At 40.0% G+C, this 17,164-nt stretch overlaps 1 protein-coding gene across 1 annotated transcript in view; it reads right to left on the bottom strand.

The window, feature by feature from the left end:
- The window catches only part of TMPRSS12 (transmembrane serine protease 12), a 39,181-nt gene extending 24,072 nt beyond the window's left edge, over nt 1-15,109 (bottom strand). Inside the window, exons 1-3 of the mRNA XM_049884881.1 lie at nt 14,770-15,109; nt 13,292-13,487; nt 284-552 (exon numbers count right to left, since the gene is read on the bottom strand). Coding sequence (XP_049740838.1) covers nt 284-552; nt 13,292-13,487; nt 14,770-15,007 — 703 coding nt within the window. The 5' untranslated portion in view covers nt 15,008-15,109. The remainder of the gene's footprint in view (nt 1-283; nt 553-13,291; nt 13,488-14,769) is intronic.
- Between the last annotated feature and the right edge of the window lie 2,055 nt (nt 15,110-17,164).

Raw genomic sequence — 17,164 nt, 5'->3', positions numbered from 1 at the left:
GGAATTATTACTCTCTCTGAGAATGCTTAAATGCTGCAATACCTTTGCATGTGTAATCACAGAAAGTACCTTTTATGCCTTGGAAAGGAATTTCCTCTCTCCGATAAAGACGACAAAAATACTCACAGACAAAAAATGACTTTTTTTTTTTTTTGCTGGCTTATAAAGACCTATTTTTCAAACACAAATGATATAAGGAGATAAAAAGAAATATCTAAAAGGGTTGACCCCCTCTGCCCATAATCTGAAAAATATGTATCAGTGAAATTCAGACTATATTTACCTTCTTCTTGGGTTCTTCCCCAGCCACTTATGAAACATTTTGTGTTTTGGTTCAGGTTTTGGAAAACATCAAAAGGCAAACAAATAGGTCGAATATAGTCATTATACCTCACTGCTTTTTTTAAACGAAAAAGTGCAATATCATTTACATAAGATTCCAAATCGAAGTCTGGATGGACTATGATTGCCTTAATTTTTATCTTCTTAGTGTATGGATAGTTCATATAAATATTATTAGTTCCAATCACAGCTCTCCACATAAAAGGATTTCTGAAAGAGAGTAAACATTCTTATTATAACACATTTATTTAACTATTCTTAATTTCCTACTTTTAGATTTTCCCATGTTAGATTAATAACAAAAAAGCTTTAATCTTACTTTCATATGACATAAAGTGTCAAATAAAACCTAAATATCATGATGTAGGAAAGGAAAAAGAGATCAGTAAAACATGAAGTCCAGACACAGATTCAAGTACATAAGAATTTAATATATGATTAAAGTAGCATTTCTTACCAATGGACAAAAGGATGAATTATTTAAAAAAGGTATTGGGCCAACTCGCTAACTATTTGAAAAGAGAAATAAAATTAGATCCTCGAAGTACACTAAACACTGAAATAAACTTCAGATGGATATTTAAACGTACAATCAAAAAAAAAAAAGTTCCTAAGAAAAAAGGAACAGAGAACAGACTAGTTCTTACGGATTAAAACTATGATTTCTGCAGGAAAGAAGCACCAAATCCAACACAGTGGCCAGCATGAGGCTAGGGAAGGAGCTTGAAAAATCTGTAGATGTGGAATGAAAACCATAAGTAGCAAGCATCTGGTTTTATAAAGCCAATTTATTGACTCAGCAAGGGCTTCTCTGACAGCCTTCTGTTTGATAAGGGGGCCTTCAGAGTAGAAATCAACTTTCCAACAGAGTATCCATCTTTAAATCATTGCAGATAGAAAGCTATCCCCATCTCACAACCTTGATTAAAAAAGAACAAGTCTGTCTTTCAATACCCAGTGCCGTCGAGTCGATTCCGACTCATAGCGACCCTATAGTTAGTGCTAAAAACTGAACACCAACAACTAAAACTAATTAAGTAATCCAATACCTCATAGCACTAGTGAAAGAAACTGAGGCTGAGCATACTCGTCAGGCTTACCTGGCTGAAGAATATTCTTAAGAACTGTAAACAAACAAAACAAAAAACCTTTTCAGGAGTTTTACAAAGAGTTTACAAGGCAATATGGGGAAAAACAACCTTTGAATAAAATCTTCCCTAATTAACTCTGGCAAGTGGGAACTGGGAATTTAGAACAGCGCCTTTCAGAAACTAAAGCAGGACTCCAGAGAAAACTGGTTTAAGTTTTATTGCCTGGCATTAGCTTCTGGCAATTACTGTTTTTACGGTTTTCTTGAAAGTGGACTAGGTAACCTCTAAAAGGTTTGTCAGAGAATTTTAAAAGTCCCAGTTTTGCTTTGTGTAAAAATAAATCACTTCCAAATGTTTCTTGTTCAAGTTTACTCAAAAGTGTCAATTTGTATTCAGTCCATAAGAGGATTTAAAAAACAATTGTAGTTCACCTTCTTCCTACTCCTTTCTGTTCTTTTTCCATTTCTCACACTTTCACATTGCTTATTTTTCACTTAGGTTCCAAACTTTGGAAAAGCACAACCCTTCCCAAAGGTGACGACTCAACAGTTCTGGTTAATTTCTCCTTCCCTGCTGCATTTACACACTTGTGTGTCTTCTTTTTTCTCTTGGTTAGCCTGCATAGACGTTTATCAATTTTATTGATCTTTCCAAAGAACCAGTTTTTGGTTTTGCTGATTTTCTCTATTGTTCTCCCCTTTTCAGGTTCATTGATTTCTGCTCAAATTTTTATAATTTCTTTTCTTCTGCTTGCTTTAGGTTTACGTTGCTCTCTCTTTCTGGTTTTCTAAGGTAGAAGCTTAGGTTATTTATTTTAGATCTTTCTCCTTTTCTAATACATGCATTCAATGCTATACCTTTCCTCTAAGCCCTGCTTTCACTGCATCCCACAAATTTTGATGTTTTATTTTCATTTACTTAAAAACATTTTTAATTACTCTTGAGATTTCTTTTTGTCCCATCTATTACTTAGAAGTATGTTATCTTCAAATATTTTGGGACTTTGTTATTGATTTATAGTTTAATTCCATTATAGTCTGAGAGCATACTCTGTATCATTTCTATTCTTTTAAATTTGTTGAGGTGTACTTTATAGTTCAGACTGTGGAGAATTTTGGTGAATGTTTTATATGAACTTGAGAAGAATGTATATTTTGCTATTGTTGGAGCATTCTATAAATGTCAATTAGATCCAGTTGATAGATGGTGCTGCTCAACTACATCCTTACTGAGTTTCTGCCTGCTGGACCTGTCAATTACTGATAGAGGTATGTTGAAGTCTTCCACTATAACAGTGGATTTGTCTATTTGTCTTTGTAATTCTATGAGTTTTTGCCTCACATATTTTGATGCTCTGTTGTTAAATGCATACACACTCAGGATTGCTATGTCTTCTTGGAGAGTCCCTCAGTGGTGTAAATGGTTAATGCACTCGGCTGGTAACCAGAAGGCTAAAAGTTCAAGTCCACGCAGAGGCACCTCAAAAGAAAAAGAAAGACTTGGCAATCTACATCTGGAAAAAAAAAATTAGCCATTGAAAACCCTATGGGGCACAATTCTACTCCTGGGGTGGCCATGAGTTGCAGTTGACATGACAGCAACTGGATATATCTTCTTGGAGACTTGAGCTCCTTTATCATTTGTAATGGCCCTCTTTATCCCTGATAATTTTCTTTATAAAATTAATTTTTTTAATTAACTTTAATTTTAAAATATTTATTTTTAAAGCTGAATTTTCTACACTTTTCTGAATGTTTGAAATATTTCATAACAAAAGACATTAAAAACTTTGAAAGAAAATAATGCTAGCAGAAATAAAGAGGGTCATTTCATAATGATAAAGGAGTTGATTCATTAAGAGGCCATAACAGTCCTAAAAATTTATAACCCTAACGTCTTAGTTTTCTAGTGCTGTTGTAACACAAATACTACAAGTGTGTGGGTTTAAAGAACAGAAATTTATTTTATCACAGTTTAAAAAAAAAAAATCACAGTTTAGGAGGCTAGAATTCCAAATTCAGGGTCTCAGCTTTGTTAATTCCTTCCTTGTAGGTAGTCCTGGATATTCCTCGGTTCCTTGACTTATAGAGGATCCTTACATGGTGTCTTTCTTCCCCCATTTGTGTATGCCTCTATGTCTAATCTCCTCTTCTTATAACTTGGAAGTGATTACATTTAGGGGCACAATCTACCTTGATATGACCTCGACTAATTGATTACATTACACTAGATTAGATTACATTCACAGGTGCAGAGGTTAGAATTCCAACACTTTTTTGGGGGGGACACAATTCAATCCATAATACCTTATATCAGAATTTCAAAATAAATAAAAACTGATAGAACTGGAAGGAGAAATAGACAAATCACAATTATAGTCGTAGATTTCAACACCTCTCTTGCAATAAATGACAGATCAACTTTATGGCAATAAATTCGACAACTTACATGAAATAGACCAATTCTTTGAAAGACATAAATTACCAAAGCTCACTCAAGAAGAAATAGAAAACCTGAATAGCACTTTATTAAAGAAATTAAATTTATAGTTAAAAATTTTCCCATAGGACACAACATAGAGTCCCTGACAGAGCAGGAGAAAAGTGGGGTGCAGAATTGAAATTCTAGTAAAAAGACCAAACTTAATGGTCTGACTGAGACTGGAGGGACCCCAGAAGACATGATCCCCAGACCCTCTGTTAACCCAGAACTAAAACCAACTCTTCAAAGATTATACTGGACTATAAAACATAAAATGATACTTGTGAAGAGCGTGCTTCTTAGTTCAATTAGATACATGAGACTAATAGGCAGCTCCTGTCCAGAGGCAAGATGACAAGGCAGAAAGGGACAGTATCTGGTTGAAAGGACATGGGAAACCCAGGGTGGAAAGGAAGAGTGCGCTGTCACATTATAGGGAGAGCAACTAAGGTCACATAACAACGTGTGTATAAATTTTTGTATGAGAAACTAACTTAAGCTGTAAACTTTCACTTCCAGCACAAAAAAAAAAAAAACTTCCCATAAGGAGTAAGTTTAGAAAGCATTGAGTTTGTTGCGATGGAAAAGTTGGCAACAGATATTGGTGATGGTTGCACAACATGATTAATGTAATGGAAGTGACTAAATTGTACACATGAAAAACGCTGAATTGGTAAATGTTGAGTTACATGTATTTTTACAACAACAATAACAAAAAAAATCTTCCCATAAATAAAACTGTAGGCTCAGAATGTCACTGCAAAATTCTATCAAACATTTAAAAAAAGAAGTAACTCTTCACAACTCTTTCATAAAAAATTGAACAAAAAGAACTTACTTTCCAACTCATTTTTTGAGGCTAGCAGTACTCCGACAGCAAAATCAGACAATTATAAGAAGAAAACCATAGACTATATGAACACAGATGCAAAAAAATCTTAAAACTTTTAAATCTAATCTAATAATATATAAAAAGGATAATACATCACAACCAAGTATGGTTAGTCAATAAACGCAAGGTTTATTTAACATCTGAAAATCAATCGATGCGATTTACCATAGTAATGTACTAAAATAGAAACAAACATATAGTCATTAAATAAAAACAGTTGCCCCATGTGTGTCAGAGTAGAATTGTGCTCCATAGGGGTTTCAATGGCTGATTTTTGGGAAGTAGATTGCCAGGCCTTTTTTCCAAGGTGCCCTTTGGTGGACTTGAACCTCCAAACTTTAGGCTAGCAGCCAAGCACATTAACCTTTTGCACCACCCAGTAACTCTCATAGTCTCACTAGATGAAAACATCTGATGCAGCCCAACACCTTTCCTGATAAACACTATGAGCACATTAGGAATACAAAGGAAGCTCCTCAACATGATAAACGACATCTATGAAAAATCTACAACTAACATCATACTTAATAGTGAAAAACTGGATGCTCTGCCCCTAAGATCAGGAACAGGACAAAGATGGAGGTTCTAGCCAAACATTTAGGTAAGAAAATAAAAGAAAAAAAAAAGAAAGAGAAGGGCATACAAACTAGAAAGCAAAAAGTAAAACTGTGTTTATTTGCAGATGACCTAATTGTCTATGTCAGTTGTTTTCAACTGTGGACAATTTTGCCCCCAGGGAGACATGTAGCAATGTCTGGGGATACTTTCTGGTTGTCATACCTGGGGGTGCTACTAGCATCTTGTGGGTAGAAGCCAGGGATGCATCTAAACATTTTACAATGTACACGATAGACCCTAAAGCAAAAAATTATCCAGCCCAAATGTCAATGCCAAGGTTAAAAAACCCTGGTCTATGTAGAAAATCCTACAGAATTTATAAAAAATTAACTAGCACATATATATGAGCTTATCAAGGTTGAAAGATACAACATCAATATACAAAAATTAGTGTGTTTCTATACACTAGCAATGAGTCATTGGAAATTCAAATTAGAAAAAAACACCATTTACAATATTACCAAAAAAGTGAAATATTAATGTATCTGACAAAAAGTATACAAGACTTGTTCACTGAAAACTATTAAACATTGCTGATAAAAATTTAAAGACCTAAACAAATGGAAAGATACACTATGATTACAGATTGAAAGACTCAAAATTGTAAAGATGTAAATTCTCTTCAAATTGACCTATAGAGTCAACACAATCCCAATTAAATCCCACTAAGCTTTGTTATAGAAATTGAAGAGTTGCCCCTAAATTCATGTGTAAACATGAAGGAACTAGAATAGCTACAAGAACTTTGATAAAGAAGAACAAATATGGAGGACTTATACTCTGATTTTTGTCAGGTCTTGCATTTGATTTTACCCCACTTACCTGTTGCCGTCAAGTTGATTGCAACTCATAGAGACCCTATAGGACAGAGGAGACCTGCCCCATAGGGTTTCCAAGGAGTGCCTGGTGGATTCAAACTGCTAACCTTTTGGTTAGCAGCCAAGCAGCCAAGCTCTTAACCACTGCGCCACCAGGGCTCCTTACCCTACGTAGAAGCTGTTCCTGTTATGTGGCTAGTGGAAGAAGACTCAGAACTCCTAAATCAGAGACAAAGGACTTTATTACTAACAGCACAGCAAAAAGTATAAGCCTAAGCATATTTGTATCAGTTCCTCCCCCTGTCCCCAGGTCCATGATATGATATGGCCCAGAGAGATGCTGGGTTTGTTTTGCTGCTGAGGAATACTGAGCTTGGGGAATCCACAGCTTTTATAACAAATTGTAAGCAAGCCTGTTCTTCATCCAGGGGAAACATCACCTTATTTCTAAACATTCCCAACTACGTTAAAAAAAATTGAAAAAGAGTGGCTAAGGCCCTATAAATGTTTTCAGAACAAAGACCACAGCCTTCAGTATGGACTGCACCTCAACATAAAGAAAAGAAAAATCCTCACAACTGGACCCATGAGCAACATCATGATAAGTGGAGAAATGACTGAAGTTGTCAAGGATTTCATTTTACTTGGATCCACAATCAACACCCGTGGAAGCAGCAGTCAAGAAATCAAATGGCACACTGCATTGGGCATATCTGCTGCAAAGGACCTCCTCAAAGTAGTGAAAAGTAAAGATGTCACTAAGGTATGCGTGACCCAACCATGGTATTTTCAATCACATCATATGCATGTGAAAGCTGGACAATGAATAAGAAGACTGAAGAAGAACTGACACCTTTGAACTGTGGTGTTGGTGAAGAATACTGAATATACCATGGGCTGTCAAAGGGATGAACAAATCTGTCTTAGAAGAAGTACAACCAGAATGCTCCTTAGAAGCAAGGATGGAGACTGGACATGTTGTCAGGAGGGATCAGTCCCTGGAGAGGGACACCATGCTTGGCAAAGTACAGGATCAGCAGAAAAGAGGAAGACCCTCAACAAGGTGGGCTGATACAGTGGCTTCAACAATGAGCTCAAGCATAGCCGTGATTGTCAGGACGATGCAGGACAGGGCAGTGTTTCGTTCTGTTGTGCATAGGGTCGCTATGAGTCAGAATCAACTCGACAGCACCTAACAACAACAAGGCCCTACAGACTACATATCCAGCAAGACAGGAGTGCAAGAGGCCAAAGGACACTGTATGTCCCAACAATTTCAAGATCTATTATAAAGCTACAGTAATCAAGGCAGTATAGTACTAGCATCAAAACAGACAAATAGAACAATTGAACAAAATAGGGAGTCCAGAAATAGAACCTCACATATATGGTCAACTGCTTTTTAACAAAGACGAAAAGGCAATTCAGTGGAGAACAGCATCTTCAACATATGGTGCTGGGCAACTTGGTTATCCATATGCGAAAACAAAAACTTTCAATCCATACCTCACACTATACACAAAAATTTATTCCAAATGGATCATAGATCCTAATATAAAACCACATAACTCCTAGAACAAAACGTAAGAGAAAATATTCATGACCTTAGATTAGACAAAGAATTCTTAGATAGGACACCAAAAGCATGATCCATAAAAGAAAACAATTGATAAGTTGGGCTTCATCAGAATTAAGAACTTCTCTTCAAAAAAGAGCCCTGGTGGTGCAACAGTTACACACTCTTGGCTGCTAACGGAAAGGTTAGCAGTTCGAACACATCCAGCTGCTTTGTGGGAGAAGGACTTGGTGATCTGCCTCCAAAAACATTACAGCCAAGAAAATCCTATGGGGCAGTTCTACTCTGTTGCTATGAGTCAAAATCTACTTGACGCCTGTCTTAGTTATCTGGTGCTGCTATAACAGAAATACCACAAGTGAATGGCTTTAACAATGAGGAATTTATTTTCTCAAAGTTTAGCAGGCTAGAAGTCCAAAATCAGGGTGCTGGCTCTAGGGGAAGGCTTTCTCTCTCTGTCAGCTCTGGGGGAAGGTCCTCATCAATCTTCCCCTGGGTCTAGGAGATTCTCAGTGCAGGGACCCCAGGACCAAAGGATGTGCTCCACTCCCGGCTCTTCTTTCTTGGTGGTAGCAGGTCCCCCTCCACTCTGCTTGCTTTTCTTTTTCCTCTTATCTCTTGTAAGATAAAAGGTATGACTCAAGCAAGAGTGTGACTTGAGTAAGGGTGGTGACTTGAGATATATTCCACTCTAATTCTGCCTCATTAACACATAGAGGTCAGGATTTATCACACACAAAATGGAAAAATAATAGGATAATTATACCAATCACGAAGTGGAGAATCCTAGCCAAGTTGATACATATTATGGGGGGACCCAATTCAATCCATGACAATACCCAACAACAACAACAGCTCTTCAAAAGACACCATTAAAAGAATAAAAGACAAGCCACAGACTGGGATAATATTTGCAAAGCCTATATCTGATAAGTAACTTGTATCCTGAATATATTTAAAAAATTCATAAAACTCAACAATAAGAAAACAAACAAAAAACCCAATTAAAGACTGGGCAAAAATTTGAACAGACACCTCACTTAAAGAAGACAAACATGGCAAATAAGCACATGAAGCAATGTTCAAAATCATCAGTCATTAAGGAACTGCAAATTAAAAACACAAGATACCACTACACATTTATTTTCTAGTTCCAGTTGCCATTGAGTCAATTTCAATTCATAGCAACCCCATGTGTTTCAGAGTAGAGCTGCTGCACTCCACAGGGTTTTCAATGGTTGTGACCTTTTGGAAGCAGATTGACAGACTTTGCTCTGAAGTGCCTCTGGGTGGATTCAAACCACCAAGATTTTAGTAGTTAAGCACCTATCTGTTTGCACCAGCCAGGGACTCCTATACATCTATTTCTAACAGATAATAACACATCTATTAGAATACCTAAAATTAAAAAGACTGACTATACCAAGTTCTGGCAAGGATGCTAAGCAACTAAAATACTCATACATTACTGGGGGACTGAACAGCACAACCACTGTGCAAAAAAAAAGTGGCAGTTTCTTAAAAAGTTAAACATGCACCTACCACATGATCCAGCCATTCCACTCTTATATACTCATGAGAAATGAAAGCATATGTCCACACAAATACCTGTACACAAACGTTCGTAGAAGCTTTATTTGTAATAACCAAAAACTGGAAGCAGCCCAACTATTCATCAACAGGTGAATGGATAAGCAAATTGTGGTATATCCATACAATTAAATATATTACCTGACAGTAAAATGGAACGACTATAGATCTACCCAACAGCATGGAAGAATCTCAAAATAATTATGCTCAAGGTGATATGTTCAGAAACTCGAGAAACCACAACTTCAGCGTATGCTACCTAAATGCAAATATACAGAGCTGGCGGAGGCTTCCTATATAGGCCAAAGTCTTCTTGGGAGCAAAATGCTGAATTTACATCATGCTCATGAGAATTCGGAGGCGCTTTCTTGTAAAGATGTTGGAAATCCTTGTCCAGAGCCTTTACTCTTTCTCTTGGACCTCACAACTCCAGTTCAGAACTCCAAGAAGCACAAGTTTTGAGTCAGGTATGTTGACCAGATGCTTTTAAGACTGTTTCAGAAGTTGGACATTAATTCACTCACCAACATTTATTACGTGCCTTTAAAGCATCTCAGTGGCCGGGCCACTAAGATGTATAGGGCCATACGACAAAGATCTGAGCTTAATACGAAGTACTGTAGCAAATGGGTATATTTCTTTCTCTGCTCTCTCTCACTGTTACTACCTTTACCACAACATAATTTTTTGTAGTCTGTGCTAGTATCCTGCCAATAATTTGTCAGGATTATGCTAGTCTTATTTATAATTACTTAGGACCCATTGATCATATGCAGTTATCCTGATGAATGTCCTGGATATGTCTTCCTTGGCTGAGAGAACATTGTTGTTGTTACGTGCTGTCAAGTCAGTTGCAACTCATAGTCGCCCTATGTACAACAGAACAAAACACTGCCCAGTCCTGTGCCACCCTCACAGTCATCATGCTTGAGCCCATTGTTGCAGCCACTGTGTCAATTCATCTCATTGAAGGTCTTTCTCTTTTTCGCTGAGTCTCTACCAAGCATGATGCCCTTCTCCAGGGACTGATCTCTCCCGATAACATGTCCAAAGTATGTGAGGCATAGTTTCGTCATCCTTGCTTCTAAGGAGCATTCTGGTTGTACTTCTTCCAAGACAGATTTGTTCTTTCGGCAGTCCATAGTATATTCAATATTCTTCACTAATACCAAAATTCAAAGCCATCAATTCTTCTTCGGTCTTCCTTATTCCTTGTCCAGCTTCCACATACATATGAGGCCACTGAAAACATCATGTCTTCTCAACCCATCTGGATCAAAGGAGAATGAAGAACACCAAGATCACACAATAACTAAGAGCCCAAGAGACAGAAAGGGCCACATGAACCAGAGACCTACATCATCCTGAGATCAGAAGAACTAGTTGGTGCCCGGCCACAACCGATGACTGCCCTGACAGGGAGAACAACAGAGAACCCCTGAGGGAGCAGGAGATCAGTGGGATGCAGACCTCAAATTCTCATAAAAAGACCATACTTAATAGTCTGACTGAGACTAGAGGAATCCGGCGGTCATGGTCCCCAAACCTTCTGTTGGCCCAGGACATGAACCATTCCTGAAGACAACTCATCAGACATGAAAGGGACTGGACAGTAGGTAGGAGAGAGATGCTGATGAAGAGTGAGCTATTTATATCAGGTGGACACTAGAGACTGTGTTGGCAACTCCTGTCTGGAGGGGGGATGGGAGGATAGAGAGAGTTGGAAGCTGGCAAAATCGTCACGAAAGGAGAGACTGGAAGGGCTGACTCATTAGGGGGAGAGCAAGTGGGAGTACGGAGTAAGGTGTATGTAAACTTATATGTGACAGTCTGACTTGATTTGTAAACGTTCACTTGAAGCTCAATGAAAGTTAAAAAACAAAAAACATCATGCCTTGGGTCAGAAGCACCTTAGTCTTCAAAAGCTTTTGAATGCTTTAAAGAGAGGCCTTTCGCAGCAGATTTGCCCGATGCAATGTGTTGTTTGATTTCTTGACTGCTGCTTCCACGGGTGTTGATTGTGGATCCAAGTAAAATGAAATCCTTGACAACTTCAATCTCTTCTCCATTTATCGTGATGTTGCTTATTGGTCCAGTTGTGACTTTTTTTTTTAAATGTTGAGATGTAACCCATACTGAAGGCTATAATCTTTGATCTTCTTCAGTAAGTGCTTCAAGTCCTCTTCACAATCAGCAAGCAGTGTTACACCACCTGCATAACACAGGTTGTTAATGAGTCTTCCTCCAATCCTGATGCCCCGTTCTTCTTCATAGAGTCCGGCTTCTCAGATTATTTGCTCAGCATACAGACTTAATAAGTATGGTGAAAGGATACAACCCTGACGCACACCTTTCCTGATGCTAAACTACGCATTATCCACTTGTTCGGTTCGAATGACTGCCTCTTGATCTATGTACAGGTTCCTTATGAGCACAATTAAGTGTTTCGGAATTCCCATTCTTCACAATGTTATGATCCACATGGTTGAATCGAATACCTTTGCACAGTCAAAAGGAGCCCTGGTGGAGCAGTGGTTAAGCATCTTCGCTGCTAATTGAAAGCTCGGTGGTTTGAACCCATCTGCTGCTCCTCAGGAAAAAAATATCTGCTCCCATAAAGATTTACAGACTTGGAAACCCTACTCTGTCCTATAGGGTCACTATGAGTCAGAATTGACTCAATGGCAAGAGGTTTAGTTTACGGGTAATAACTGTCTATCCCATATTCTACAATTTCTGGTTCTTCCTGTGCCTATAGTGGGCCTGTCCACGACTCACTGATTTGCCAAGCATGTTCATCACTGGTCCATGTCATTAAGGTCAACATCTAATTGTAATGAATCTGCTTATGATAAACCCTAGGGAGTTGTTTAAATTTTATCCCTAGCGATGGAAAAATGGGGCTATCATACCACTTAATGGGTATGGAGGTAAGCAAACTGTATCGTGGACCCAATTTATATGTACCTTCCCAGATTTGATCAGCTCCATGCACCTCCATGCTTGGCTCTCCATCACTTGCTCAAGTGGAGGGTTGCAGCAATTGTTTCCATTTCTTCATTTTCTAACACTACTGTTTCTCTTAGCCACCCTCAGGGTAAGGGACAGGCTCTGCTCCGAGTTCACTGTGCTCACTGAAATCACAGTATCAGCAGTGCCCAACTAAACCTGACGGGTCCCGCCCAGCACTTCTGGATACAGATGAATCACTAGGCCATAGGGAGTGGAATCTGGCTACCCTAGTCTGCCTAGAGAGGCTGATATCTGAATCAGGAAGTGCATGGAAATCAACACCCACTGGGGATAAATTTGACCAATGAGAGAGAGGACAAAAGAGGAAGCCAACATGTAAATTCTCCTTCTACACCCTCCTATTGGCTGTTCAGAGACATGGTGGCTTACCCTGAGATATTTCTCATACAAGTAATTTGCTCTGTTTTCTTGTGAGGCTGTGGCTAGCCCAGTAATTTACCACCTTGTATCTTGTCTGCCTTCTTCCGTTTCATCTCCTTTATTCCTACACCCTTGGTGCCTCCAGGCTGTATTCCCCAATAAAGCATTACCTCAAAAATTTTCTCTCAGGTTTTGTTCTCTAAAGGACTTGGCTGCATGACATAAAGTATATAGTTTACCTGGTACAATGGTAGAGCTAAGTAGTTGCAACAGGGACCATATGGCCTGCAAAGCCTAAAAATATTTAGTTTTTACAGAAAAAGTTTGCCGAGTTCTAATTTAAAGCATTCATTTCAACAACTATTCATTGTATAATGTGCATTAAGCTAATTGCAAATATATGGCTTCACTGAAAATGGCTGAAATCAGATGGGGGGATTTCAAAATGTCCTCCAAGAGAATATAATAGAAGTTGTGTTTGAATACATACCTAGAGTCTTTAATGCAGTGGGCAGCTGTGATGACCCACCTCTCCTTCACTAAGCTTCCCCCGCATATATGAGCAAGAATACTGCCAGACTGAATTTGTAGGCTCACTATCCATGGCCATGCACCAACCTGAGCTTCCGACCCCCCTATAATCCGAGGCCCTTTCAACATATCCATCAGCGGTGCTATTCCACAATCTAAAAATAAAAAATGATATATTATTTGGACCGAGCAGCTGTGTTACGTTACTTCCTAATCTGAGCACATTAATATAATTGTCTAAATTCCTATTCAAAAAAACTGATAGAGCAAGCTGGATACCTGAGGCATACTTATATTTTGAAAGAATTTTAAAAGAGAGTTAAGATACAAGTATTAGTCTCTACACATCCAGAGTAAAAGAGAAAGAAGGAAACCAAAGACTTTGAGAAGAAACTAGTCCACAGGACTAGCAGTCTACACGAATCACAACCTTACCTACTCTGAGACCAGAAGAACTAGATGGTGCCCAGCTACCACTACTGATGGTTGTGATCAGGAACACAACAGACGGATCTTGACAGAATGAGAGCAAAATGTGGGACAGATCTCAAATTCTTAAGACTTACTAGACTGGCTGAGACTGGAGGACTCCTGAGACTATCATCCTGATGTACTCTTTAAACCTTGAACCAAAACTATTCCATGAGGTCATCTTTTAGCTAAATAACAGATTGGCTCATAAAATAAACAATATCATCTGTGAATACTGTGCTACTTTAAAAAATTATCTATATGAGCCTAAATGGGGGCATATTTACTCAAAAGCAAAGACGAGAAGGTTACTGGAAATGGAACAACCAGAACAGATGAGAAAGTTGACACACTGAAAAATGTAACTAATGTCACTGAACAAATTGTGTAGAAACTGTTAAATGGGAACTGAATTTGCTGTGTACACTTTCACCCGAAACACAATATTTTAATTAAAAAAAAGGACAAACATGCCATAATTGATTACTTGAAAACAGACATTAAATCAGCAAAATTCATTAATAACTCTATTTCCCGAAACGAGAAGTTTCACTGGCCTCTTCTTTGTTTGAAACGGCAATTAAAGCACCTGGGACTGTTGAGTCGTGTTCTTCCCCTTACTATTTAACTTTTTGGACTAATTTTTCTCAACTGTAGTATGAAAGTATTGCCCAATAGTTCTTTCAACTCTGAATTCCAACGAGTTATTAATTTTTTTGGTGGGAATAATAAATCCCAGAATGTTTTGAGGAGCAAACAACCTACACAAATGTGTAGTATTTTAACCATTACTGCTACCACTATTTCTATCCTCATTACAATCTGACTAGAAACTGCATAAGTCTGTAAAATTTTGATTAAAGGCGGCTGGGACAACAGAAAAGGAGGAACCCAAATTCAAGTACTATCAAAAGTGAAAAAAGGCAAAGGAATCTGTCCAGTGAGAGGACTGAACACATAACGTGCTTGGCACCGGGCCCTTCCCCTCCCGGCCACACCCTTCTCCTGCCCCCGGGGCCTTCCCGCGCGCCCCCGCAGCCCCCACCAGACCGGCGGCCTGTGGCCGCGAGGCGCCAAGCCTACTCTTCTCCGAGAGTGAGTGGTACTCCGAGTACATGAGAGGGCTCCCCATGAACAACACCACGACGCTCAGGAGGCCCAGACCCATTTTGGGACTCCCGGTAGAAAAGATGGCGTCAGGCATCTCCTGTCCTCCCGCCGGCCCTGGGCCCACCAGGGCGCGTTAAACTCAAGGCGCGCGCAGGGCGGACTCCGCAGATGAGGCGTGTGAGACGCGCACGCGGAGGAGGCACGTGAGGCAGATGCGCCGGGTAAAGTGGGTGGGGCGGGGGAGGCGCCTGGGGCGAGACGAAGGGCTGGGAACCTGAGGCAGGTGAGGTGCGTGGAGTGGTTGGGGAGGTGTGTGCAAGGGGAGTTGCGCGAAACAGGTGAGTGGTGTGAGAGCGGCAGGGAGCATTGGGCAGCAAGGTGTGTGAAAGGGGTGGGGTTGGGAGGCTTCTGGGGCAGGTGGGGGGGTGTGGTGGATGAGGCACAGCGGGCAGGCAGACCTGTGAGGGGACTGGGACCTGTGATTCTGTGAGGCAGGTGGAGTTGTCTTGAGAGGTCAGGACAAATGTACTTTAAATTCAGCAGAGTCCAGCCCTCATACAGGCCCTGGGGGTTGATTAACTGACGACACTTAACTGGGCCAAATCAACAGGCTTCTGTTGTACACTGGGACGATTGCAGTGGGAAGGAAAGTGCAGGAGCCCCTGGGGAACTGTTAGCCTAGACTTGGAAGATCAAGACTTCCAGAAGATGTAAATATGTAGTACCAAATCTAGTATGCTAAACTAAGGAGGGGAGAGACAAAGCAAATGTAGAGGTTGGGATATGAGACAACGTAGCCATTAAGAGAACTAAATTTCTATATTACAGAGTAATCTCTTATTATTCAACTGCTTTGAAATAGTTTGCTTTAAGCTGATCACTTCAGAGTGAGCTGATGAAATCAAATTTGAGGATGTACAAAGTTGAGAACAAAGCCTGACTGATGGTAATTGCACCACCACTCTAGACACACGCGTGCACACGTACACAAGTGTACACTTCAGTTCCTAGCTTTCTGGAACATGAATTATTCCTTTCCGCTTTAAGAAGCCCTGAGATGCTCCCTTATATTCCAAAAAGGCGGGGGGGGGGGGGGAGGGGGCGTGGCGAGGGTGTGTCAGGTGAGTGGCTCATTAATGGATCCATTGAATAAGTAAATACTAACATCACACTAAATATACACACTGAAATAAATATTACATCATGGGAGGTATGTTAAGACCTGACCCTTTGACTTAGAGAACTTTATATCTTGGTTAGCCAAGAAAATCAGGACTAATTTACCTGAAGCACTGGAGAACAACTAAAGAAAAACTGTGACACCAACTATAAGCCTAATAAAAGTTCAATCACAGGGGAGTGGTGTAGGCTGTGGCAATCTCGAAAGGTTTCCTGCAGGAGATGGATGTGATCTGGGTCTAGGCTGAGTGGGAAGATCAAGAACAGGAAGAAGTGGTGAGGACAGGCTAGGACATAAGCAAGGACTGGACATGTGTCCATGCATGACAGTGGACAACTTGAGTGCAAGGAGCAGTAAAGATCAACCTGATTCTTGCTGGCAGATATGTACACATGGAAGAAAAAAATGTCTGCAGTGTGATGGATCGCTTTTGCATAGCCTTTCTCGCTACGGTTTTATAACTTTCACCCAAGCAATTGGGTGGAACTGTGCAAATAATATAATTGTGGCCCACCAAGGGGATTGGTCAGTTTTGCCTTAAAATAGAGCCAATTCCAGATCAGAGATAGGATCTCACCACCACCAAGGAAGAACAGCCAGGAGCGAAGCGCACATCCTTTGGACCCGGGACCCCTGCGCTGAGGACCTCTTGGAACTGGGAAACAGAGAGAGAGCTTTAACACCAAAGGCAGCGAGAAGCAGCAGCAGAGACCTGCCGGCAGGAGACAGCGTGGTGGGCTTGCCAGCCCAAGGAGAGAGAAAGCTGAGTGACTGGGCAAATGCCAAGGGCCAGGGAGAGACGTGCCTGTTAACACGATTGGGAAGAGGCTGCCTGATGGAAGAACTGTATCCTGAGTATTCCTGGGCCTGAATTGTAGCTGTTAACTTCCCTGATAAACCCATAATCGTGAGTATTGTCTGTGAGTTCTGTGTGACCAATGCAATGAATTATGAATTATGAAGCTGCAGAAGAGGGAGGAGAGAAACAGCAGCCCAGCAACACCGCAGGGATGGTTGGTATCAAAATTGGTAAAGTTGGCGGAGAGAGGAGGCATGTCTAACCTCTGCTTC

Source organism: Elephas maximus, chromosome 4 (genome assembly GCF_024166365.1).
Source record: "Elephas maximus indicus isolate mEleMax1 chromosome 4, mEleMax1 primary haplotype, whole genome shotgun sequence".
Classification (NCBI taxonomy): Eukaryota; Metazoa; Chordata; class Mammalia; order Proboscidea; family Elephantidae; genus Elephas; species Elephas maximus.
The sequence above is the reverse complement of the archived record's forward strand: the minus strand, read 5'-3'. Positions and strand labels throughout refer to the sequence as shown.